At 39.9% G+C, this 27,661-nt stretch overlaps 1 protein-coding gene across 5 annotated transcripts in view; it reads left to right on the forward strand.

Moving 5' to 3' along the window:
• Spf45 (splicing factor 45) overlaps positions 1-27,661 on the forward strand; it is a 216,671-nt gene that overhangs the window by 29,056 nt on the left and 159,954 nt on the right. For 3 of the 5 annotated variants that reach the window (XM_071661428.1, XM_071661427.1, XM_071661426.1), the window contains 2 exons: positions 6,084-6,204; positions 6,443-6,559. In XM_071661428.1, coding sequence (XP_071517529.1) covers positions 6,091-6,204; positions 6,443-6,559 — 231 coding nt within the window. In that variant the 5' untranslated portion in view covers positions 6,084-6,090. Of the gene's footprint in view, positions 1-2,428; positions 2,594-6,083; positions 6,205-6,442; positions 6,560-27,661 lie in introns of those variants that run through there. The other 2 variants (XM_071661425.1, XM_071661429.1) reach the window with 2 other exon arrangements.

Below are 27,661 nucleotides of genomic sequence, written 5' to 3' on the forward strand. Positions count from 1 at the left end.
GGGAAATGGTTATAAAGTATTGTAGGTATAATTTATTCTTCCTATTTTATTCTCTTACTGTTCAATCTGGAATTGCTGAATATACTCCTGTGGTTATGTGTGTTTTGTTTCTAATTTGATCAGTTTGTGATCAGAATACAGGGTAAGATTTTGGTGTCACATTTGGTCCACACTATTTGTAAAAAATTATACTCAGATTTTTTGACTGACGGAGAACATATCACAGTCTAAGTAACTTTTTTCTAGCTGTTTGTGAGCTGCTTCTGGAGTTGGTTGTTTCAACTTCAATGCTTTTTCCTGCTTGTTGATGATTTACATTATCCAAAGATTTCTGTTGAACCATAGCAATTACTTGATGAAATGATAAAGTCACATTGAGGATGGTGCAGTAGGTGGCAAGATTAGCTTTTTATTTTCAGAGAGTTTGAGTAGTAGTAGTTGGTCGGCAACCAACGACCAGGGAGGTATATAACCAGTACTACCCGTCTGGGTTGACATCTGCTTAGTGAGCCAGCACTTTAGAAGTTGTCAAGTTGTACTCCTCTGACCCAGATAGCTGTCTTTTCTTTCTGCTTCACTAACATATGGACTACTGGCATTCTGTCCACAAACATACAATCTCTCCTTATGTAACACTTGACAAAACTTAACTACACAGCTCATTCTTCATAACTAGATTTTCCTGTGGTGAGCACTGCATTATCCCTGGCTTTTGGCAAAATGGTAGGAGCAGTAGATAGAAGTAGTAGGTAGAAATTTTTAGGCAGGAGCATTAGTTAGTAATATTAAGTAGAAGTAGTAGGTAAAAGCATAAGAGATAAAAGTAGTCATTAGGAATATTAGGTAGGAGCCTCTACAAACACCTATGTAGACTTGCCCTCTGCCAGTGGCCTGTTAAGGGTGAGGCACTAAAGTCTAAGAAGTGGCATTGGAGTTCTTTAGTTATGGAGACTCTGTTGCCATGGCCACCCCTTTGAGGGAGTTCCAAATGGAACAGGCATCAGAGGGATAGATAGATAGATAGATAGATAGAATAGGGATTATAACAGTAACCATGTAATTTGACCATATTTGGATTCTAAGGTAGATAGTTATGGAAATACAAATACTGAGAATATGTACAGTAAGATTTCCTTTTTCTTAATGCCATAAAGTGCCCTAGAGTCAGAGGGGCTAATACACCATCAGTGCTTGTTCTTATCTTTTATGTGGAAATAGAAAATATCAGGTTTGATGCTCCAGTTGTAAATATAAATCTTGTGCATAGAGATGAAAATGTTCTACTGAACTTAAATTGGAACATGGAATCACTGTCAGAGTATGACATTTGTGTGGTAGGTACCTGCAAAATCTGTAATGAAGTTCTAGTATATAGGTACTGTGCAGAGACAGAAGGTTAGAAAAGAGATTTAGTTTGAAAAATTTTGTCAAGATATTAATGAGAATATATGACTAACACAACAAACAGCTTAGATATGAAACATATAAGAGCATGAAGAATGAATTTAGTGAAGGAGGAGCAGGGTAACTTTCAAAAAGAATTATGGACAGGTGAATATACAAGACTGTTGCATTGATTTAAGAAAATTGTCAGGCTAAGGGATTCAGAGGGAAAGGTGTTTGAAGCTGATGAGAAAACATGCATGGAAATAGATGATAAGTTCAAATGTGCATTCACAGCAGAAGATGCTATAGCCCTAACACTATTGAGATGGGATGGGGAGGATGACTTGGAAAGCATTGATATTATTAGAAAAGTCTTAGGAGACTATTGAAAGATCTTGGCTTATAAAAGATGCACAGGCCTTATGAAGTTTCTTCATGTATGCTCACAGAGGATGCAGAAGGCAACATTTCAATTGTAAGAGAAAAGTTTAGTGCCAAGGGAATGGAAGAGAGCAAATGTCATGCTAACTTTAAGAATGGAGATGGCAAATTTTATTAGATTGCAGACCAGTCATAAAGCATGTAGATTATTCCTTGCAAGGGAGAAACTAATGTACTTTAGATAGAGGCAGCATGGATTCAAGTTCATATGTAACAAATCTTTTAGATATCTGCGCTGATGACCTGCTGTAGAGAAAAGAGATGGATGGGTGGATTGAGTGTTCTTGAATCTGTTTCAGAGAAAAGAGGTGGATGGGTGGATTGTGTGTTCTTGGACTGCCAGTGGACATTTGAATCTGCCCTGTGCAAGAAGCTGGTGAAGATGCTGAATTTTTAGGCTGGTATAAGATGAAACTCCTTTGTTGAATTGAAAGTTATCTTACTGAAGGAGAACAGAGGACACATGTTAAGGGAGGTTTTTCAAAGTGGGTTGGGATGACTAAGAGTGTGCTTCACGTCACAGTCTTTTGGCCATTGTTATTCTTGACCTATGTTGATGACCTACCAGAAGGAGTAGATTCATATTTGAATATGTTTACAGATTGTGCCAACATCAAGAGATAACAAAAGGAATGATGAGGATTGCATTACCTTACAAAGTGATTAAGTTCCAAGTTGCATCAGATTCATGGTTGTTCAAGTTCAAGTAAGCAAATGTGAAATAATGAAAATGGAACAGTGAAAGAAGGCATTTATACAATTACAGGTACACCACCGATTTTCTGGCACTCTTGGTTTCAAAGCCTTGCCGGATTACCCATTTTTGCCAGACCAACCATGGTCACGTAATACTAATTCATCAACACACCTCTAACCCTCTAATTATACATCTCCCATGTGTCTGAAGTATACCAAGGACTGCTAGAAATTTGAATTAAATATTAAATGTAAATTAAATAGATAAATGAAATACAGGTACTTGTACAATAGTACATTAGTGAAACAAGATTACAGGTATTGATTATACAAGATTAAACAAAAATTAAATGCAAATTTATTAATTTCTTTACTTACAAAGAATGCTGCAGTACTGCTGCTCCCAAAGTGGCAGATTTTAGACTTATACTGGAATTGTAAAGCTAATTACTCGATCGTGCTCAGTACTCTTACCATCTTTCATAGTTTTTCTAATCGTCATTTGCTGCTTGGAATCACTATCTGCATAGAATTTCAATATTTTCTCCCTTTGCTTCTTTACATCATAAGCAGTTGATGAACCAGTGCTGTAGATGTCACACAGCTTATATGCCGAAACACCATGGTCCATTTTTTTCAACAGTTCTTCTTTATCTTGGATGTATATGGACTGGTGTTTACATTTGACACCACGACTGACACTCATATGTCGTAGAAACCATAGTTAGGGTTAAATGTAAGCAAAATAAGCTTAAGAATCTCACAGAATTATGGTATGACCACCAACAAGTGCAGTGTAAAGAATGTAAATAAGTGCATCCTACACACAATGCCAGTAAACTAGTCTGGTGGCCGCTGTAATTTCAAGTTCCCTCGCGTAATTTTGGTCGAACCAAAGAAGGTGCTGAACCATCGGTTGCTGGAAATTCGGTGGTGTACCTTTATAATCAAATAAAAGATGAGCCACATGATATTGTGTGCAAAAGTTACCAGTGATTAGTCTAGCACTGTACCCAATGTCTCACCTGAACACCAGATTTGGAAAACTTTTAAGGATGCAAGTTGGCTACTGATTTCTATCATAACTGCATTTATAGACATGGATAAGGAAGTGTTCAGCATACCTTACAACTTGGAATAAACTTAGAATATACTTTTTAAGTCTCTTCACATGAAGTGCAATAAAGGTGGTACCAGCAGTAACAGAGATGGGATTTGTGGCTCTAGAGGTTAGAGGCTACAAATTTGCCATTGTAGCTTAGAGAAGAAAATGGGAGAATCTATAACAGCTTCCAAGTTTCTACATCAATTTGATGATGTGAAAGTGCAAATATTTTTGAAAGATAAAAAGAGAGAGAAACCAGAGTTCCTAGTGATAAGGACTTAAAAAAAAAAAAAGATAATGAGGTACTTCCATGGTATTAGAGTTGAGGAATGAATGCAGTGAGCAGAGTGGTGAAGCTGTATGCAATTAGCATGCAGATGTTTAAAAAGCTACACCATGATATGAAAGCTTGAGAGATGGGGCATACGAATGAAGAACTTCATCCATGTACTATACAAATGGGTGAGACTTTAGCAGAAACAAAACTAGATTGAGAAATTGGAGAACACCAGTGTTTGAAAAGCTGGGTAGAGTTTGATATAGTTTAGGAGACCATGGATGAAGTTGCATTGAATATGGTTGCAATGAATGTAATTCTTGATATTTGAAGAAGTAATTCTTTGTAGGAAAATTGAGATAGATTTTTAATTGCAGTATGTTTAGCTCTGAAAATGAAAGGAAGTTCACATTGGGGAGGGCTGTCTTGACTTGAAAGATTACCTTGTCACCCTTATTAGTGAAATACTAGTCAGTTCACTTAGGGGAGGGCTGTCTTGACTTGAAAGATTACCTTGTCCCCCTTATATATTTATTATACTTTGTCGCTGTCTCCTGCGTTTGTATGGTAGCGCAAGGTTATAGACGAAAGAATGGCCCAACCCACCCACATACACATGTATATACATAAACGCCCACACACGGACATATACATACACACTTATACATTTTAACGTATACATACATATATGTACACAGACATGTGCATATATACATATGTACATATCCATGCATGCTGCCTTCATCCATTCCCGCTGCCATCCTACCACACATGAAATGGCACCCTCCTCCCCCGCATGCATGTGAGGTAGCGCTTGGAAAAGACAACAAAGGCCACATTCGTTCACACTCAGTCTCTAGCCGCCATGTGTAATGCACCGAAACCACACATCCCTTTCCACATCCAGGTCCCACAAAACTTTCCATGGTTTACCCCAGACACTTCACATGCCCTGGTTAAATCCATTGACAGCATGTCGACGCCTGTTTACCAGGTAGTTCCAATTCACTCTATTCCTTGCACACCTTTCACCCTCATGTATTTTCAGGCCCCGATCGCTCAAAATCTTTTTCACTCCATCTTTCCACCTACAGTTTGTTCTCCCACTTCTCCTCGTTCCCTCCACCTCTGACACATATATCCTCTTTGTCAGTCTTTCCTAACTCATTCTCTCCATGTGACCAAACCATTTCACTACACCCTCTTGTGCTCTCTCAACCACACTCTTTTTATTACCACCCATCTCTCTTACCCTTTCATTTCTTACTCGATGAAACCACCTTTTACCACATATTGTCCTTAGACATCTCATTTCCAACACATCCACCCTCCTCCTCACAACCCTATCTATAGCCCATGCCTCACAACCATATAACATTGTTGGAACCACTATTCCTTCAAACATATCCATTTTTGCTTTCTGAGATAACGTTCTTGCCCTCCACACATTCTTCAACGCTCCCAGAACCTTTGCCCCTCCCCCAATCTGTGACTCAATTCTGTTTCCATGGTTCCATCCGGTGCCAAATCCACTCCCAGATATCCAAAAAACTTTACTTCCTCCAGTTTTTCTCCGTTTAAACTGACCTCCCAATTTACTTGACCCGCAACCCTACTGAACCTAATAACCTTCCTCTTATCCACATTTACTCTCAGCTTTCTTCTTTTACACACTTTACCAAACTCAGTCACCAACTTCTGCAGAGTCTCACCCAAATCAACCACCCTCACTTTATCATCAGCAAACAACAACTGACTTGCTTCCCAAGCCCTCTCATCCACAACAGACTGCATACTTGCCCCTCTCTCCAAAACTCTTGCATTCACCTCCCTAACAATCCTTATTAGTAAAATACAAGTCAGTTCACTTGGGGGAGGGCTGTCTTGAAGTAGGGCATTACCGTGTCACATTAGTAGTAGAATCTTAGTTGAGGATTACCTTGTCACCCTTACAAATAAGATTCTAATAGAGGATCACTTTGTCACCCTTATTAGTAAAATGCTAGTCCTAGTAGACTATTCCCTTGTCACTTGTATTTGTAAAATCCTAGTCATAATTTTGTCCATGATGATCTTCCACTTGGCATAGATTAGTTAATTATTTTCTATTTACTTTTTAAGGTAACTGATGTGTTATGTCTTATTTACATTTCATCACTTGTGCTTCCATTCTTGCAGTTTAGATATGTCGCTGTATGATGACATTGATACGGATAAAGCCTCGGGTGCTTCAGGATGGGCATCGGGCATCAAACTTATGCATAATCAGCTTGCATTTAAAAAAGCTACCATTACAACTGTAAGTATGAAATGATGAAACCTTAGATCATCAAAAGAACTGAAAATTTTTTATTTTGTCATATACTGTAATAGATTTATTTCATCATTTTAGCAAAGGTAAAACTTTAGAACTTTTTTCTTTGAAAAATACTTATATTGCTTGATTTTTTTTGGAAAATACTTATATTGCTGTGATATCCAAAACTTAGTTACTTTGAATATTTATTGTTTGATTAATTTTTCTGTTGATTATATAGCCAAAACGTGATCAGACTCGTCGTGTAGCTGGAACCAAGTTACCACCAGTTATTGACTTGAAATCTCGACGGGATGAGGATGAGAACTCACAAGGACTCATTTTTCAAGGCCAGAAGGTTAGTTCATCTTTTATCTGTCTTTATTTTTGTATATAATCTAGCTGTTTGAATTGTATTACTCCTGAATTATGAATTTTAATCGCCAATCACAGTTAAACAAATAAGAATAGATGAAGTTGTTAAGTGTACAAAGGTGGTAAGTATTATCAGAAAGAGTTTTATGTATTAGATATGTGGTGGAGCATGTATTTGTAGATGAGTAGAAGGTGTGATATATGCTAAAAAGAAAGGTTGTGTGATTGAGGTAGAGATAGATACTTGTGAATTATTATTATTATTATTATTATACTTTGTCGCTGTCTCCCGCATTTGCGAGGTAGTGCAAGGAAACAGACGAAAGAAATCACAGTTAAACAAATAAGAATAGATGAAGTTGTTAAGTGTACAAAGGTGGTAAGTATTATCAGAAAGAGTTTTATGTATTAGATATGTGGTGGAGCATGTATTTGTAGATGAGTAGAAGGTGTGATATATGCTAAAAAGAAAGGTTGTGTGATTGAGGTAGAGATAGATACTTGTGAATTATTATTATTATTATTATTATACTTTGTCGCTGTCTCCCGCATTTGCGAGGTAGCGCAAGGAAACAGACGAAAGAAATGGCCCAACCCCCCCCCCCCCCCCCCCCCCCATACACATGTATATACATACGTCCACACACGCAAATATACATACCTACACAGCTTTCCATGGTTTACCCCAGACGCTTCACATGCCTTGATTCAATCCACTGACAGCACGTCAACCCCGGTATACCACATCGCTCCAATTCACTCTATTCCTTGCCCTCCTTTCACCCTCCTGCATGTTCAGGCCCCGATCACACAAAATCTTTTTCACTCCATCTTTCCACCTCCAATTTGGTCTCCCTCTTCTCCTCGTTCCCTCCACCTCCGACACATATATCCTCTTGGTCAATCTTTCCTCACTCATTCTCTCCATGTGCTCAAACCACTTCAAAACACCCTCTTCTGCTCTCTCAACCACGCTCTTTTTATTTCCACACATCTCTCTTACCCTTACGTTACTCACTCGATCAAACCACCTCACACCACACATTGTCCTCAAACATCTCATTTCCAGCACATCCATCCTCCTGCGCACAACTCTATCCATAGTCCACGCCTCGCAACCATACAACATTGTTGGAACCACTGTTCCTTCAAACATACCCATTTTTGCTTTCCGAGATAATGTTCTCGACTTCCACACATTCTTCAAGGCCCCCAGAATTTTCGCCCCCTCCCCCACCCTATGATCCACTTCCGCTTCCATGGTTCCATCCGCTGCCAGATCCACTCCCAGATATCTAAAACACTTCACTTCCTCCAGTTTTTCTCCATTCAAACTCACCTCCCAATTGACTTGACCCTCAACCCTACTGTACCTAATAACCTTGCTCTTATTCACATTTACTCTTAACTTTCTTCTTCCACACACTTTACCAAACTCAGTCACCAGCTTCTGCAGTTTCTCACATGAATCAGCTACCAGCCCTGTATCATCAGCGAACAACAACTGACTCACTTCCCAAGCTCTCTCATCCCCAACAGACTACATACTTGCCCCTCTTTCCAAAACTCTTGCATTTACCTCCCTAACAACCCCATCCATAAACAAATTAAACAACCATGGAGACACCACACACCCCTGCCGCAAACCTACATTCACTGAGAACCAATCACTTTCCTCTCTTCCTACACGTACACATGCCTTACATCCTCGATAAAAACTTTTCACTGCTTCTAACATCTTTCCTCCCACACCATATATTCTTAATACCTTCCACAGAGCATCTCTATCAACTCTATCATATGCCTTCTCCAGATCCATAGATGCTACATACAAATCCATTTGCTTTTCTAAGTATTTCTCACATACATTCTTCAAAGCAAACACCTGATCCACACATCCTCTACCACTTCTGAAACCACACTGCTCTTCCCCAATCTGATGCTCTGTACATGCCTTCACCCTCTCAATCAATACCCTCCCATATAATTTGCCAGGAATACTCAACAAACTTATACCTCTGTAATATGAGCACTCACTCTTATCCCCTTTGCCTTTGTACAATGGCACTATGCACGCATTCCGCCAATCCTCAGGCACCTCACCATGAGTCATACATACATTAGATAACCTTACCAACCAGTCAACAATACAGTCACCCCCTTTTTTAATAAAAATTATGTGAATTATGACTTGTATTAAAGATTGGTTGAGGAATTAAGTTGCTCTATATATAGACTGAATGTGGTACAGTAGTAGTTTAGAGACCTTGTAGTCACACAGGTACAGAAGTTATGGATGTGTTTTAGATATTGTATCAAAGGTTGATAGAGGATGTGGACTTAATGGGTGATATGGAGTGGACTGGAGACAGTGTAGTAAATGACAGTATAGAAGATTGTAAACCCACAGAAAGTTAGTGAGGAATGGAAGGCACAAAGTGAAGGTTACATTAACCTGCATAAGAAAGTTGAAAAGATTGTGATTTTACCTAAAAGAAAAGCAAATCAGACTTTTGTTTGTACTTATGTACCATTAATCATTAAATGAAAATAATAAAGACTTATAATAGAAAAAAAGATAATGATTGTAGAATATTTGTTGTACATGATGATACCAAATGTCAAATAATTGCAGAAGTGGTTTACTAGATGAGAATGATAATGATATTTTAATAGGAAAACAGTTTCAGAAATATAAGGAATACAAGAGAATTCAGACAACAGACTGTCAGGTTCTTTTGAGGCTGTTTATGTTAGTCCAAGAAATCAGGATCTCAGAGATCATAATGGTTAAAGGAGAAAAGCATGCAGATGATTTAAAATGAAATTCTAGACCTACAAAAGTTAGCTAAGGAGATGTAGAGAGTGTCAGTTGTGGGCTTTAAGCAGTGTTTATCAATTCTATTCTGGACCTCTTCATTTTGGAAGGGTCTACTTTGTGTATTCCCATGAGAAAAGAAATATCCCTTGCAGAATATCTCTTATATGCTATTAAAGAAAAAACTTGAAAAAGTAGCCTACTTTTCCCTTATTGGCATTAAAGGGTGTTATAGGTGGCACACCATGGCTAGTGGCATGGATCCTTATTATTTGTTTGAGAATATGATGAGTATGGGTCTTTTAGGCATGATGTTTTCTAGGAGCTTCTGCAAACACTGCGCTAGACTGGCCCTTTGCCAGTGGCCTGTTAAGGGCGAGGCATTAAAGGCTAAGAAGCAGCACTGGAGTTCACTGGAGTTATGGAGACTTGCTGTGGCCACCCCCTTGAGGGAGTTCCTGAAGGGAACAGGTGTCAGAGATATAGACAGATAGATAGATTCTATCTATGACACATGGTGAGGTTCCTGAGGATTGGTGGAATGCTTGCATTGTGCCTTTGTACAAAGGCAAAGGCAATAAAAGTGAGTGCTCAAATTACAGAGAGTTTGCGGAGTATTCCTGGGAAATTATATGGAAGGGTATTGATTGAGTGGGTGAAGGCATGTACAGAGCATCAGATTGGGGAAGAGCAGTGTGGTTTCAGAAGTGTTAGAGGATGTGTGGATCAGGTGTTTGCTTTAAAGAATGTATGTGAGAAATACTTAGAAAAGCAAATGGATTTGTATGTAGCATTTATCGATCTGGAGAAAGCATATGATAGAGTTGATAGAGATGCTGTGTGGAAGGTATTAAGAATATATGGTGTGGGAGGCAAGTTGTTAGAAGCAGTGAAAAGTTTTTATCGAGGATGTAAGGCATGTGTATGACTAAGAAGAGAGGAAAGTGATTGTTCTCAGTGAATGTTGGTTTGCAGAAGGGGTGTGTGATGTCTCCATGGTTGTTTGATTTGTGTATGGATTTGTGTATGGTTTGTTAGGGAGGTGAATGCAAGAGTTTTGGAAAGAGGGGTAAGTATGCAGTCTGTTGTGGATGAGAGAGCTTGGAAAGTGAGTCAGTTGTTGTATGCTGATGATACAGCGCTGGTGGCTGATTCAGGTGAGAAACTGCAGAAGCTGATGACTGAGTTTGGTAAAGTGTGTGAAAGAAGAAAGCTGAGAGTAAATGTGAATAAGAGCAAAGTTATTAGTTATAGTAGGGTTGAGGGACAAGTCAATTGGGAGGTAAGTTTGAATGGAGAAAAACTGGAGGAAGTGAAGTGTTTTAGATATGTGGGAGTGGATTTGGCAGCGGATGGAACCACGGAAGTGGAAGTGAATCATAGGGTGTGGGAGGGGGCGAAAGTTCTGGGAGTGTTGAAGAATGTGTGGAAGTCGAGACCATTATCTTGGAAAGCAAAAATGGGTATGTTTGAAGGAATAGTGGTTCCAACAATGTTATATGGTTGCGAGGCGTGGGCTATAGATAGAGTTGTGTGGAGGAGGGTGGATGTGCTGGAAATGAGATGTTTGAGGACAATATGTGGTATGAGGTGGTTTGATCGAGTAAGTAATGAAAGGGTAAGAGAGATGTGTGGTATTAAAAAGAGTGTGGTTGAGAGAGCAGAAGAGGGTGTTTTGAAATGGTTTGGTCACATGGAGAGAATGAGTGAGGAAAGATTGACAAAAAGGATATATGTGTTAAGTGGAGGGAACAAGGAGAAGTGAGAGACCAAATTGGAGGTGGAAAGATGGAGTGAAAAAGATTTTGAGTGATCAGGGCTTGAACATGCAGTAGGGTGAAAGGCGTGCAAGGATTAGAGTGAATTGGAATGATGTGGTATACCGGGGTCGACGTGCTGTCAATGGATTGAACCAGGGTATGTGAAGCGTCTGGGGTAAACCATGGAAAGTTGTGTGGGGCCTGGATGTGGAAAGGGAGCTGTGGTTCCGGTGCATTATACATAACAGCTAGAGATTGAGTGTGAATGAATGTGCTCTTTGTTGTCTTTTCTTAGTGCTACTTCTCGCACATGCGGGGTGAAGGGGTTGTTATTCCATGTGTGGCAAGGTGGCGATGGGAACGAATAAAGGCAGACTATGAATTATGTACATGTGTATATATGTATATGTCTGTGTGTGAGTATGTATATGTATACGTTGAGATGTATAGGTATGTATATTTGCGTGTGGACGTGTATGTACATACAATGTGTATGTGGGTTAGTTGGGCCATTCTTTTGTCTGTTTCCTTGCACTACCTTGCTAACGTGGGAGACAGTGACAAAGTAGAATAGATAGATAGATTCTACAGACAGCTTTACACAATACATATTTTTTTTTATAAAACTTGATTTCATAAATCTCATACATGTTATTTACATATCGTTTTTTCATGTTAAATGTAATTTTTATGTTTCATATGCATTGTTAACATGTTTTATCAATTACACAGATAGAACATTTATGTTCAAGGACATATGAAAACTTAGTTCTCTTTTGACAGAAAAATACAAATAGAAATACAAGAGAAATTGCTTCTTTTAGCGTATGCGTTTCCTACGTGTCATAGAAGGGGTTGCTGGAGGTCCCTCCCTTCTTCCTGTATTACTTTCAAAAGAAAAAAGAGAGGAAGGAGCCAAGCTAGGTTTATCCCCCACTCTAAGACTCATTTGCCTGTTGCTGGTGCTACCTTGCTCTTAGGGAGAGGGCAAACATGTATTGAGAAAAGAAAGAAGTAAATGCACAAATCTGGCTGCCCTTTTTGATAAACCAACACATTCCGTTATGATTTATGGGTGACTGAGATGCTTGATATTTTTTTTTTTCCAGTTATGATGTTAGGTTGCTAGTGACATCTGTGGACAAGATGTGTACTTTCCATCATATAAGGATTTAAATAGGGATGTTAAGGTTAGAGGCACAATCATAGGATTAAAGCCACAATCTTAGCTCTCTAAGGACTTTTTTTCAGTCTGAGAATCATTGTCAGTTCATGCTTTTGTGCCCTTTCCATTCTCTGTTATGTTGTTTCTCAAATAGAGTGGTTAAATTGAGCACAGTATTCAAGGCATACAATATGAGGTAGATGCATCTTAGTATTTTAAAGAAGGAAACTTTTTCAAAAAATGGTATACTAGACAAGGATGGTAAAGCATGGAATTCTTATGAGAGGAAAATTTTTTGAAAGACTTTAGAAGTGTGATGGAAGTTTGTGAGAGTTGAAAGGAGCATTTTATGAAACTGATAGCTTGTAAATTACAGGAAAGGTGGGTATTGATTCATTGGGTTTTGAAGTTGAGAGAGTGAGAAGAGCAGAGAAAAGGGAAAAAAGTCCACACTTGTCCTTCCATGTTTCTGTAATATCAATGATCTGATCCCTTTTTGTATAACTTTTTCATATTTTTTTTGCTGTTTCTTGCATTAGAAAGGCAGCACTAGGAACTGACAAAGGAAGGATGCATTCCCTTATTTCTGTTCTCTAGTTGCCATGCAGTTTTGGTGTATTACACATGATGGAGAGTGGATTTGAGGGGATGTATCCTTTCTTTGTGCTTGGTGCTACCTCACAATGTGGGAATGGTGATCAAGTATGAAAAAAATACATATAGAAAGAGATCATGTCTCTGTAATTACAGAAACATGGATGAGTATGTGAGGATAATGTAACAAGAGAGTTGGCAAAGTGGGGGACAAAGTCATTTGAGTGGATATGGCAAGTGTTTATCACCGTGGAAAAGTACATATGTTCCCTGTGATTGAATAGGGACAAGGTTTTCCATAGTAAGAGGCCAGGATTTTGAAAATTCACTGAGAGTCTCCCCTTCTCGGCACAAAATCACCAACACAGTATGTTGTATTGGGACAAATTTTTTATAATTCAATAAGCCAGCAATTTATCTGTAGTGACAGGGGTTAAAGAATGTAACTCAAGTATAGAACAGCAACATAGAAGTTGACTATGAGGGATGGGAATTGAGCTTCAGACTGATGTAGGTAAAAGTGAAATGGGAGCATGAGAGATGGGTTAGTTATTATTAGTGCTGGACATGATAAGGATGATGAAGATATATGAAAGTGTTTTGGGAGCATCTGAGTGAGTATGAGGTCAATTTTGATGTGGAGAGTTGAGTGCAAAAGTGAGTTATGTAGCAGTTGAGGGTATGATTGAGGGGAATGGCATATTCAATAAGGTGAATGGAATGAATGGCTAACGGAGTTATGTGCTGCAAAAGGAATGATGTTGGGGAATACTGATTCAAAAAGGACATACAGAATTATACATGGGTGAGTAGAGTTTGCAGTAGGACAGTTTTCTGTCAGCACTGTTTTTTCCTGTTCGAAATAGGGAATCAAACTGGAAAAAATTATTCTGCGTCTGTCTTTTCTGAACACCTGCATATTGAAACATGGGTTTAACTTGACCACCTATCTTACAGTGAGACAACTTTAAAATTTTCCAGGGCTTAGATGATGCCTACTGGTTTCATTCCAAAATACCCCAGAATAAAAAGATAATTGCTTTTAAGTTTGGAACACAGACCCTGGCAGGTCAGTTGATTTTGGCCAAGCTTTCAAAACTAGTGTCACTGGAAGTGATAGTAATGCTTTACATTATTGACTTTTTTCATGATTTTAAACTTCAAAGGAGGAATATGCCGAACCCAGGCTTTGAGTCCTGAATACCTTTCAAAAATAAGTTTATAAGATCAGCCTTGTCGGGTCTTGTGATGATGACTATAAGATCAGCCTTGTCAAGTCTTGTGATGATTACTATAAGATCAGCCTTGTCAGGTCTTGCTTGATTACTATCCTAAAGTTTACATGGCTAGGAATAGATTGGAACACTCAGACTGGTAGTCCCTGTCTTTGTATGGACATACCTTGGAACTATGTCACACAGTCCCAAATTCTTTCCGGCAGAAAATAGAGATCTTCCAAGAGCACACATTCCCGATACCTTTTTGAATCCTTAGATGGGTGGATTGATATAGAGAACTTCCAAAAGCCAAGGAAACCTCTAGCACTTTCTTTGGTTGTTTTTACAGAAACATTATGTTGAGGATGGGTTTTCCAAATTTTGGAGGGCTACATAGGTGTGGGTCCTGAAATGGACCTACAAAAATCCTTTGAAACTAACAAAATGGAACTATTAGTCCCATTGTCTTTTATCTTTGAATGCCCTGAGTCTAGGATACAACTTTTTCGTTATGGGTAGAAGAGGCTCTGCAAACACTGCACTAGAGTTGCTCTCAGCCAGTGACCTGTTTGGATGAGGCACTGAACTTCAAGAAGCAGCACTGGAGTTAACTATTTACAGAGACTCTATTGCTGTGGCCACCCCTTTAAGGGAGATCTTGGAGGGAACAGTCATCAGAGATATAGATAGATAGATAGGTGTTAATTGACAGGCACGCGAAAGAGAGACTTTTGGATGTTAATGTGCTGAGAGGTGCAACTGGAGGGATGTCTGATCATTATCTTGTGGAGGCAAAGGTGAAGATTTGTATGGGTTTTCAGAAAAGAAGAGTGAATGTTGGGGTGAAGAGGGTGGTGAGAGTAAGTGAGCTTGGGAAGGAGACTTGTGTGAGGAAGTACCAGGAGAGACTGAGTACAGAATGGAAAAAGGTGAGAACAATGGAAGTAAGGGGAGTGGGGGAGGAATGGGATGTATTTAGGGAATCAGTGATGGATTGTGCAAAAGATGCTTGTGGCATGAGAAGAGTGGGAGGTGGGTTGATTAGAAAGGGTAGTGAGTGGTGGGATGAAGAAGTAAGAGTATTAGTGAAAGAGAAGAGAGAGGCATTTGGACGATTTTTGCAGCGAAAAAATGCAATTGAGTGGGAGACGTATAAAAGAAAGAGACAGGAGGTCAAGAGAAAGGTGCAAGAGGTGAAAAAAAGGGCAAACGAGAGTTGGGGTGAGAGAGTATCATTAAATTTTAGGGAGAATAAAAAGATGTTCTGGAAGGAGGTAAATAAAGTGCGTAAGACAAGGGAGCAAATGGGAACTTCAGTGAAGGGCGCAAATGGGGAGGTGATAACAAGTAGTGGTGATGTGAGAAGGAGATGGAGTGAGTATTTTGAAGGTTTGTTGAATGTGTTTGATGATAGAGTGGCAGATATAGGGTGTTTTGGTCGAGGTGGTGTGCAAAGTGCGAGGGTTAGGGAAAATGATTTGGTAAACAGAGAAGAGGTAGTAAAAGCTTTGCGGAAGATGAAAGCCGGCAAGGCAGCAGGTTTGGATGGTATTGCAGTGGAATTTATTAAAAAAGGGGATGACTGTATTGTTGACTGCTTGGTAAGGTTATTTAATGTATGTATGACTCATGGTGAGGTGCCTGAGGATTGGCGGAATGCTTGCATAGTGCCATTGTACAAAGGCAAAGGGGATAAGAGTGAGTGCTCAAATTACAGAGGTATAAGTTTGTTGAGTATTCCTGGCAAATTATATGGGAGGGTATTGATTGAGAGGGTGAAGGCATGTACAGAGCATCAGATTGGGGAAGAGCAGTGTGGTTTCAGAAGCGGTAGAGGATGTGTGGATCAGGTGTTTGCTTTGAAGAATGTATGTGAGAAATACTTAGAAAAGCAAATGGATTTGTATGTAGCATTTATGGATCTGGAGAAGGCATATGATAGAGTTGATAGAGATGCTCTGTGGAAGGTATTAAGAATATATGGTGTGGGAGGAAAGTTGTTAGAAGCAGTGAAAAGTTTTTATCGAGGATGTAAGGCATGTGTACGTGTAGGAAGAGAGGAAAGTGATTGGTTCTCAGTGAATGTAGGTTTGCGGCAGGGGTGTGTGATGTCTCCATGGTTGTTTAATTTGTTTATGGATGGGGTTGTTAGGGAGGTGAATGCAAGAGTTTTGGAAAGAGGGGCAAGTATGAAGTCTGTTGGGGATGAGAGAGCTTGGGAAGTGAGTCAGTTGTTGTTCGCTGATGATACAGCGCTGGTGGCTGATTCATGTGAGAAACTGCTGAAGCTGGTGACTGAGTTTGGTAAAGTGTGTGAAAGAAGAAAGTTAAGAGTAAATGTGAATAAGAGCAAGGGTATTAGGTACAGTAGGGTTGAGGGTCAAGTCAATTGGGAGGTGAGTTTGAATGGAGAAAAACTGGAGGAAGTGAAGTGTTTTAGATATCTGGGAGTGGATCTGGCAGCGAATGGAACCATGGAAGCGGAAGTGGATCATAGGGTGGGGGAGGGGGCGAAAATTCTGGGAGCCTTGAAGAATGTGTGGAAGTCGAGAACATTATCTCGGAAAGCAAAAATGGGTATGTTTGAAGGAATAGTGGTTCCAACAATGTTGTATGGTTACGAGGCGTGGACTATGGATAGAGTTGTGCGCAGGAGGGTGGATGTGCTGGAAATGAGATGTTTGAGGACAATGTGTGGTGTGAGGTGGTTTGATCGAGTAAGTAACGTAAGGGTAAGAGAGATGTGTGGAAATAAAAAGAGCGTGGTTGAGAGAGCAGAAGAGGGTGTTTTGAAATGGTTTGGTCACATGGAGAGAATGAGTGAGGAAAGATTGACCAAGAGGATATATGTGTCGGAGGTGGAGGGAACGAGGAGAAGAGGGAGACCAAATTGGAGGTGGAAAGATGGAGTGAAAAAGATTTTGTGTGATCGGGGCCTGAACATGCAGGAGGGTGAAAGGAGGGCAAGGAATAGAGTGAATTGGAGCGATGTGGTATACCGGGGTTGACGTGCTGTCAGTGGATTGAATCAAGGCATGTGAAGCGTCTGGGGTAAACCACGGAAAGCTGTGTAGGTATGTATATTTGCGTGTGTGGACGTATGTATATACATGTGTCTGGGGGTGGGTTGGGCCATTTCTTTCGTCTGTTTCCTTGCACTACCTCGCAAACGCGGGAGACAGCGACAAAGCAAAGAAAAAAAAAAAAAAAAAAGATAGGTAGATGGGTAGACATGTACTATGGGTCTTTGCTTCCTGGTGAATAAAAGCTCTTGCTTCATTGCCTTTCTTATAATTAGTGGGGAGGAATCTCTTCATGGCACTATTTAAAACTTCTTACCTCTGCAGAATGTACAGGGAGATGTGCTCTTGAAATCAGAACCATTGTCAAGAGGAGGCAGCTTTCAAATGATTCCTTGCCTTTGGAGTTGAACCTCAGGCAGATGTTGTTGCTGCCAAAACCAATACCTTACTATCTATATATTTGTCTCCAGCTATAGACTGGGTCAGCCATAACAGACTTTTTGTCATATATTGAAATTGGGACCAGGTTTATCTTTTTCTCAGGACATTTGAAAAAATTTTACAAACACTAGTTGATTTTTGGGATTTAATAATGCCAGTAGCCCTGAAATAGGACAAATAACCTTGATGCCAAAGACCCTTTCAGCTGTGTCATATTTCTTTGTTGACACCTCGGCTTTTTCGAGACTACCTCAGCTTGTTAGCAGGACTTTGACCTTAGAGTTCTGGACTGTAATTTACATGTATGTATTGTCACATGCTTCTACTTAGTAGAGGTTTGGACAATGCACCAAAAATGAGCATTTTGTTTAACAATTGTTCTACTAAGAGACAGTACCAGTTGGTAAGGAAAACTATTCAGTCCTTCCTTGAAGAATCTGATGTATTGGATGTGACTGAAGCGTAACATTTGGAGGTTTTTGATGACAAGGATAAGGCTTTTCATTATCTCATATAAGTGCCTTTCAGGAACCCTTATCTTTGAGTTTTGGTATTAGTCTGACATGCCCTGTTTGGGATAAAAATGCTTTTGATCTTTCTGTCAGGAAACCAGTTGCTTCTTCACTGCAGGCCATGTGGGAACTTTCAAGAATTCTAAACTATCTACAATCTAATAATTTTTAAGGAAGATTAGCTCCTGACTGTCTTCTTTAGAAAACCCTCTTCCATAAACCTTGAGCTCTTGAAGGAGAGTTAGAGAATTACATTATATGTTCTGTCACAAGGATTTTCATGTCTTTGAAAACAGTCTCTTATGATTTAAGAAAAGCCCAAACCCTATATGGTTGAGAATGAAACCTTATTTGTGTACCTTGAAACCCCTTTTGATGAAAGTATTTCTACCTGAATTATGAACCTTGTTTTACTGGCTCAACCTTGGCTTTATGCCAGGGCACATGATGTAGGGAAGGTGGTTTTTACCATAGTCTTTGTTAGAAACCTTTCGTTGGAAGATATCTAGAAAAGGGGTCTTCATAAGCTCATACTTTCTACTTTCACCATATGGTACCTTGGTTTGGACATTGTGGAGCTATCCTATATGGCTCTGGAATTCGTCATTTAGGAGAGACAATGTCTAATGTGTCTCCAATTCACCAGTGAAGGTACTTGTTTTCCCTTTTTGGTTTATTCAGCTTACCTGAAAGTTTTCCTTTAGATCTCCTCCTTTTGCTTATACAAGCAGGGCAGGCCACAGGGGAGAGAAATGTAAGTTTTTGAAAATCTTTTTTCTCTAGGGTGTTGTCATGTGAACCTTTTTTTTTTTCCTGGTCTTGTTACCTGTTTGTGCTTTCTCCTCTCAGAAATCTGTCTAAGAAATCGATCTCTCTCCCATCTATGTCTGCTTTTGGTTTGATATGATCAGCAAATTCTGAGATTTCAGGCACTCAGGAATGAGGAGGTCAGTGTTGTGATCTTAGTGGTGGTCTTTGATTAGCTGAAGGTAGGTCAGAAACAAATGAGCTGCTGCCACCATGGTTGAGTGGATGTGGAAGGTTGGGGAAAGCCAGTGCCTTCTCACTAGAAACACTGAGGATTGGAAGGTCTTAACCTTGTTTTTCCTTGAGGATATATCATGCTAATGGGACTATGACTAGGAGGGAAAAGTTTAATCAGTTTTCAGAAACTATATTTTTAAGTAAGAATGGCCTTGGATGGTGGTTGGGGTCACTGGACACAGTTTCTATAGACCACTCAAGGAGTGTCCCTGTCACATTTGCTTTCAATTAGCCTTGTAGTTTTGGAAAAGATTGAAGTGTGAAAATCTAATGGATGGAGGATGATTGTTTTTAGTAACGGTGGCCACTTTTGTTGGGAGTCATGGTCACTGGATGCAGTTTTGAAAATAGACCCCCCCCCAGAGACAAACCATCCCTTCCAAGCTTGGTTAAAATTGGCCCAGTAGTTTTAGAGGAGAGGACTGAAGTGTGAAAAGTTAGTGGATGGATAGTGATTTTTATGATACCAGTGGTCAACTTGGATGGTGATTGGCATCATTATGTTCAGGACCATTCTTTTTAAGTCTGTTCAAATTGGCCCAGTAGTTTAAGACAATGGTTGCTAAGTGTTGGCAAAAGCTCACATGGTCTTTGGTCCATTTTAACTAAAAATGAAATAACAAGAGGAATAACCAGGTCAGTATTATAGGAGCTATGAGAATTCGTTGTTTAGGATAGATGAGTAGGAAATGTGTTAGGGAGTCAGTCAAAAGGCATGCACAGGAAAACCATTTCCTTATTTTACATCGTTTTCAAATATTTCATATTGTAAATGAAAGGTGGATGGGTGAAGCTAATCTTTGGTAGATTTAGTTATGAGAAGAAACTTTAAATTGAGAAGGAGGTAGATTTATTCAGGGGATGAGCTGTTAGGACTTTGTTATTGCAAGCATTGAAGCATAGCTATAGAGTACCTGCTTGTTATGTATATTAGGGAGATGTGTTTATCATGGCTAAAGACTGAATGAAGATTTGTCTCATTTAATGAATGCTGTATATGTATAGGATGAATACTATGATGTGCTTTGATGGAAAGGAAGATTCTGGGCATTGTCTCGCTTTTTAATTAGATGGGTACATTTGAATAATACGTGAGCCAGCTGACTTATTTGCCCCACTATATTTTGTTTGGGGAAATTTGTTTATGGATGGGGTTGTTAGGGAGGTGAATGCAAGAGTTTTGGAAAGAGGGGCAAGTATGAAGTCTGTTGGGGATGAGAGAGCTTGGGAAGTGAGTCAGTTGTTGTTCGCTGATGATACAGCGCTGGTGGCTGATTCATGTGAGAAACTGCAGAAGCTGGTGACTGAGTTTGGTAAAGTGTGTGAAAGAAGAAAGTTAAGAGTAAATGTGAATAAGAGCAAGGTTATTAGGTACAGTAGGGTTGAGGGTCAAGTCAATTGGGAGGTGAGTTTGAATGGAGAAAAACTGGAGGAAGTGAAGTGTTTTAGATATCTGGGAGTGGATCTGGCAGCGGATGGAACCATGGAAGTGGAAGTGGATCATAGGGTGGGGGAGGGGGCGAAAATTCTGGGAGCCTTGAAGAATGTGTGGAAGTCGAGAACATTATCTCGGAAAGCAAAAATGGGTATGTTTGAAGGAATAGTGGTTCCAACAATGTTGTATGGTTGCGAGGCGTGGGCTATGGATAGAGTTGTGCGCAGGAGGATGGATGTGCTGGAAATGAGATGTTTGAGGACAATGTGTGGTGTGAGGTGGTTTGATCGAGTAAGTAACGTAAGGGTAAGAGAGATGTGTGGAAATAAAAAGAGCGTGGTTGAGAGAGCAGAAGAGGGTGTTTTGAAATGGTTTGGTCACATGGAGAGAATGAGTGAGGAAAGATTGACCAAGAGGATATATGTGTCTGAGGTGGAGGGAACGAGGAGAAGAGGGAGACCAAATTGGAGGTGGAAAGATGGAGTGAAAAAGATTTTGTGTGATCGGGGCCTGAACATGCAGGAGGGTGAAAGGAGGGCAAGGAATAGAGTGAATTGGAGCGATGTGGTATACCGGGGTTGACGTGCTGTCAGTGGATTGAATCAAGGCATGTGAAGCGTCTGGGGTAAACCATGGAAAGCTGTGTAGGTATGTATATTTGCGTGTGTGGACGTATGTATATACATGTGTATGGGGGGGGGGGTTGGGCCATTTCTTTTGTCTGTTTCCTTGCGCTACCTCGCAAACGCGGGAGACCGAAAAAAAAAAAAATATTTTGACAGGATTGAAGTTGTCATTGAAAACATTTAAGTGTAGTCGTAGCTCAGAAATACAAATTTCAAAAGCATGTACAGCTCAAGAGTGCACATATTTTCAGATTTAAAGCATATTTAAAGTATATTGTTAGAAACAATTCATGAGACTGAAACGACATCATAAGATTTTGAAATTCTGTGCTGATAGTGAAACACAAGGGTATGGCCAAACATAATTCATTGTACAGAGCAAGGTTTGAAGGGTTATATGAAGTGGTGTATGAGTGATTTAAGCAATCCTGAAGTAATGAGATGCCTATTTTTGTCTCCATGTTGTGTAAAATACCAGTTGTACTATAGTGATTATGAGCTTCAGTGTGTGTTTTTCATTTAGTATGTGTTTCATTGGAAATTAGAATATTTAGAATAGTTGCTGCTGTTTGATAGACAATTTTGATGTGTAACCGTCCTCTCTTTGTCTGCCTTTTATGTTTAAACATATTTCTAAGGATTGAATGGTATATTTTTCTCCCATAGATAGAACCCCAAGAGTATGTGAAAGAACTTGCTTACTAGTGAGTAAGAACACCATTTCACTTTCAAAACATAGCATTTTCCTCTTAGGATTCATCCCATGGTCATCATGAAACATATGAGGCTGGTAGATGCTTGCTTGCAAGTACTTAAAGTCCATAAAGCAAAGACTGAAATGAAGATTTTCTGGAGAAATTTGAATGACTGTACAAACTTTTGAGAATGAGAGAAATGTGGTTGTATTGGGTGATATGAATGTGAACTTGGGATGTGATGATATTGGTGAGATAGTTGGTAAATGGGGCATGCCTGGAGTAAATGAGAATGGAAATTATCTGGATGACATTTATGCTGAGAGGGGTTTATCCCTTGCAAGTACTCTTTTTTTTTTTTTGGCTCAAGATGATCCACAGATATACATGGATGAGGAATGATGGAAGAGAAGGGCAAAAGGCTTTGGTTAACTATGTGGCAGTGGATGAAAGGTTGAGAAAGTCTTTGCTGAATGCTAGAGTTTTGAGAGGATTCTTTGGAGACTCTGACCATTTTGTGGTTCTTGTAAGGATGAGGATCAGGGAGAAGTGGAGGTATGGTGTAAGGAAGAATGTAGAGGTAAAAGTGTTGGTGAGTGAGATGAAGCAGAAAAAATGCTGGGAGTATGAAAGGAATGTAACTGAAAGCTTAGATGGAAGTGCAGTGAATGTAGGAATGCAGTTGTGTGTGAATGAGGTGTTTAAAATGTTTAGAGAAATACTATTAAAGGTTGTAGAATCATTAGTTGGTTACAAGGTAGTGAGATACAGGAATGAATAGGGCAATGCATGTTGAACGGAAGAGATTAAATATACTGTGGAAGAGAAGAAAAAGCATATGGTAGATTGCTTGATTGGAATATACCAGTGGAAGTTCAACAAAGGAGGAGGAGAGAATGCAAATATGTAAGTAGAATGGTAAGAAGTTGACAGACGAAAGCAAAGTTAGAGTAGATGAAATTTTGGAAGGAAGTTAAGTGGAAAATTTTGGGATAGTAAGAAACTATTCTGGAAGAAGGTGAAAAGGAGAGATTTGGATGTAAGAGTGGAAATGTTGCTATGAAAAGCAAGGAAGGGAAGTTGCTGAGTCGAAAGGAGGAAATGAAAAGATGGAAAGAGTATTTTGAAGAACTGATGAATGTGTGAGAAGGGAAGGCAGCAGTTGTTACATGTATAGGTTTGGAGGATGAAGGAGGATACAAGTGCAAAGGCTTATAGCTAAGAGGAAGGTAAGAAGGGCATTATTGAGGCTGAAGGTAGGAAAGGCACCTGGAGTGGATGGGATTAGGGCTGAAACACTGAAGTATGGAGGAGAAAGAGTGATAGAGTGGATGTATCTTATATGTAATTTAACATGGAAACAGAAGGTTGTGCCTATGGATTGCATAAAAGCTATTATCGATCCTTTATTATGAGGAAAAAGTGCTAAGGATGTATGTAGCAACTATTTATTTATTTGTTTATTATACTTTGTTGCTGTATCCTGCGTTAGCGAGGTAGCGCAAGGAAACAGACGAAAGAATGGCCCAACCCACCCACACACACGTTTATACATACACTTCCAAACACGTACATATACATACCTATACACCTCAACGTATACATATATATACACACACAGACATATACATATGTACACATGTTAATAATTCATACTGTCTGTCCTTATTCATTCCCGTTGCCACCCTGCCACACATGAAATAACAACCCCCTCCCCCTGCATGTGCACGAGGTAGCGCTAGGAAAAAACAACAAAGGTCACATTTGTTCACACTAGAACTTTCCATGGTTTACCCCAGACACTTCACATGCCCTGGTTCAATCCATTGACAGGACGTCGACCCCGGTATACCACATTGTTCCAATTCACTATATTCCTTGCATGCCTTTCACCCTCCTGCATGCTCAGGCCCTGATCACTCAAACCTTTTTCACTCCATCTTTCCACTTCCAATTTGGTCTCCCACTTCTCATTCCCTCCACCTCTGACACATATATCCTCTTTGTCAGTCTTTCCTCACTCATTTTCTCCATGTGACCAAACCATTTCAAAATGCCCTCTTGTGCTCTTTCAACCACACTCTTTTTATTACTACATATCTCTCTTACCCTTTCATTACTTACTTGATCAAACTACCTCACACCATATATTGTCCTCAAACATCTCATTTCCAGCACATCCCCCCTCCTCCGCACAACTCTTTCTATATAGCCCACGCCTTGCAGCCATATAACATTGTTGGAACCACTATTCCTTCAAACGTACCCATTTATGCTTTCCAAGATAACTTTCTTGACTCCCACACATTCTCCAACACTCCCAGAACTTTCGCCCCCTCCGCTTCCATGGATCCATCCACTGCCAAATCCACTCCCACTTATCTAAAACACGTCACTTCCTCCAGTTTTTCTCCATTCAAATTTACCTCCCAGTTGACTTGTCCCTCAACCCTACTGTACCTAATAACCTTGCTCTTATTCACATTTACTCTCAGCTTTCTTCTTACACGCACTTTACCAAACTCAGTCACCAGCTTCTACAGTTTCTCATGTGAATCAGCCACCAGCGCTGTATCATCAGTGAACAACAACTGACTCACTTCCCAGGCTCTCTCATCCACAACAGACTGCATACTTGCCCCTCTTTCCAAGACTCTTGCATTCACCTCCCCATCATCCCCATCCTTAAACAAATTAAACAACCATGGAGACATCACACACCCCTGCCACAAACCAACATTCACTGAAAACCAATCACTTTCCTACATGTACACATGCCTTACATCCTCAATGAAAACTTTTCACTGCTTCTAACAACTTTCCTCCCATACCATATATTTTTGATACCTTCCACAGAGCATCTCTATCAACTCTATCAACTCTATCATATGCCTTCTCCAGATCCATAAATGCTACATACAAATCTATTTGCTTTTCTAACTATTTCTCACATACATTCTTTGAAGCAAACACCTGATCCACACATCCTCTACCACTTCTGAAACCACACTGCTCTTCCCCAATCTGATGCTCTGTACATGCTTTCACCCTCCCAATCAATACCCTCTCATATGATTTCCCAGGGATACTGAACAAACTTATACCTCTGTAATTTGAGCACTCACTTTTATCCCCTTTGCCTTTGTACAATGGCACTATGCAAGCATTCCACCAATCCTCAGGCACCTCACCATGAGTCATACATACATTAAATTACCTTACCAACCAGTCAACAATACACTCACCCCCTTTTTTAATAGATTCCACTGCAGTACCATCCAAACCCGCTGCCTTGCTGGCTTTCATCTAACGCAAAGCTTATATATAATACTATAAGGAATATCTTAATTAGGAATTCACCAGAAAATTCTCCTGGATGCATCTATAAAGTGCCATTTGGAAATTGTGATAAATTTTATGTTGGGCAGACTGGTAAGGATCTTTCTGTTAGACTTATTATTGTTTTTTTTTATTATACTCTGTCGCTGTCTCCCGCGTTTGCGAGGTAGCGCAAGGAAACAGACGAAAGAAATGGCCCATCCCCCCCCATACACATGTATATACATACGTCCACACACGCAAATATACATACCTACACAGCTTTCCATGGTTTACCCCAGACGCTTCACATGCCTTGATTCAATCCACTGACAGCACGTCAACCCCGGTATACCACATCGCTCCAATTCACTCTATTCCTTGCCCTCCTTTCACCCTCCTGCATGTTCAGGCCCCGATCACACAAAATCTTTTTCACTCCATCTTTCCACCTCCAATTTGGTCTCCCTCTTCTCCTCGTTCCCTCCACCTCCGACACATATATCCTCTTGGTCAATCTTTCCTCACTCATTCTCTCCATGTGCCCAAACCACTTCAAAACACCCTCTTCTGCTCTCTCAACCACGCTCTTTTTATTTCCACACATCTCTCTTACCCTTACGTTACTCACTCGATCAAACCACCTCACACCACACATTGTCCTTAAATATCTCATTTCCAGCACATCCATCCTCCTGCGCACAACTCTATCCATAGCCCACGCCTCGCAACCATACAACATTGTTGGAACCACTATTCCTTCAAACATACCCATTTTTGCTTTCCGAGATAATGTTCTCGACTTCCACACATTCTTCAAGGCCCCCAGAATTTTGGCCCATCCCCCACCCTATGATCCACTTCCACTTCCATGGTTCCATCTGCTGCCAGATCCACTCCCAGATATCTAAAACACTTCACTTCCTCCAGTTTTTCTCCATTCAAACTCACCTCCCAATTGACTTGACCCTCAACCCTACTGTACCTAATAACCTTGCTCTTATTCACATTTACTCTTAACTTTCTTCTTCCACACACTTTACCAAACTCAGTCACCAGCTTCTGCAGTTTCTCACATGAATCAGCCACCAGCGCTGTATCATCAGCAAACAACAACTGACTCACTTCCCAAGCTCTCTCATCCCCAACAGACTTCATACTTGCCCCTCTTTCCAAAACTCTTGCATTTACCTCCCTAACAACCCCATCCATAAACAAATTAAACAACCATGGAGACATCACACACCCCTGCCGCAAACCTACATTCACTGAGAACCAATCACTTTCCTCTCTTCCTACACGTACACATGCCTTACATCCTCGATAAAAACTTTTCACTGCTTCTAACGACTTGCCTCCCACACCATATATTCTTAATACCTTCCACAGAGCATCTCTATCAACTCTATCATATGCCTTCTAGAGATCCATAAATGCTACATACAAATCCATTTGCTTTTCTAAGTATTTCTCACATACATTCTTCAAAGCAAACACCTGATCCACACATCCTCTACCACTTCTGAAACCACACTGCTCTTCCCCAATCTGATGCTCTGTACATGCCCTCCCCCTCTCAATCAATACCCTCCCGTATAGTTTACCAGGAATACTCAACAAACTTATACCTCTGTAATTTGAGCACTCACTCTTATCCCCTTTGCCTTTGTACAATGGCACTATGCACGCATTCTGCCAATCCTCAGGCACCTCACCATGAGTCATACATACATTAAATAACCTTACCAACCAGTCAACAATACAGTCACCCCCTCTTTTAATAAATTCCACTGCAATACCATCCAAACCTGCTGCCTTGCTGGCTTTCATCTTCCGCAAAGCTTTCACTACCTCTTCTCTGTTTACCAAATCATTTTCCCTAACCCTCTCACTTTGCACACCACCTCGACCAAAACACCCTATATCTGCCACTCTATCATCAAACACATAAATATAGTATAAGAATGGGACAAGAATCAAATGCCTTGTTTAATTATGTTAAAAACTATGATCATTGTATTGACTGGAGTAATGCCATCTCGGTTATTAACACTAACTCTATTACCACAAGAAATATCTTTGAATCTTCTATTATTGAATACACAGAGAATTGTAATCTTAATATTAGTGATGGTCTATACAAATTAGATAACTTTATTCTTGATAAAATTTGTAAAATGATGAGTTTATGAACGCTCGTTGTCTGTCTTGGACAATTGCATGTTTACCAAATGGCATCCTAGCTTTGTCTCTTCGATGTATATCGCCTGACTTACATTTCTCTCTCGTGTCTCCCCTGATGATGCGATTATTACACGAAAGTGCACTTGGGAACTTATTGTTTCATTTTCCTTGTGGACTCATAGGAATATATGTTTATTTATATATTATACTTTGTCGCTGTCTCCCGCGTTAGCCAGGTAGCGAAAGGAAACAC

The sequence above is a fragment of the Panulirus ornatus genome, chromosome 73 (assembly GCF_036320965.1).
Source record: "Panulirus ornatus isolate Po-2019 chromosome 73, ASM3632096v1, whole genome shotgun sequence".
Taxonomy (NCBI): Eukaryota; Metazoa; Arthropoda; class Malacostraca; order Decapoda; family Palinuridae; genus Panulirus; species Panulirus ornatus.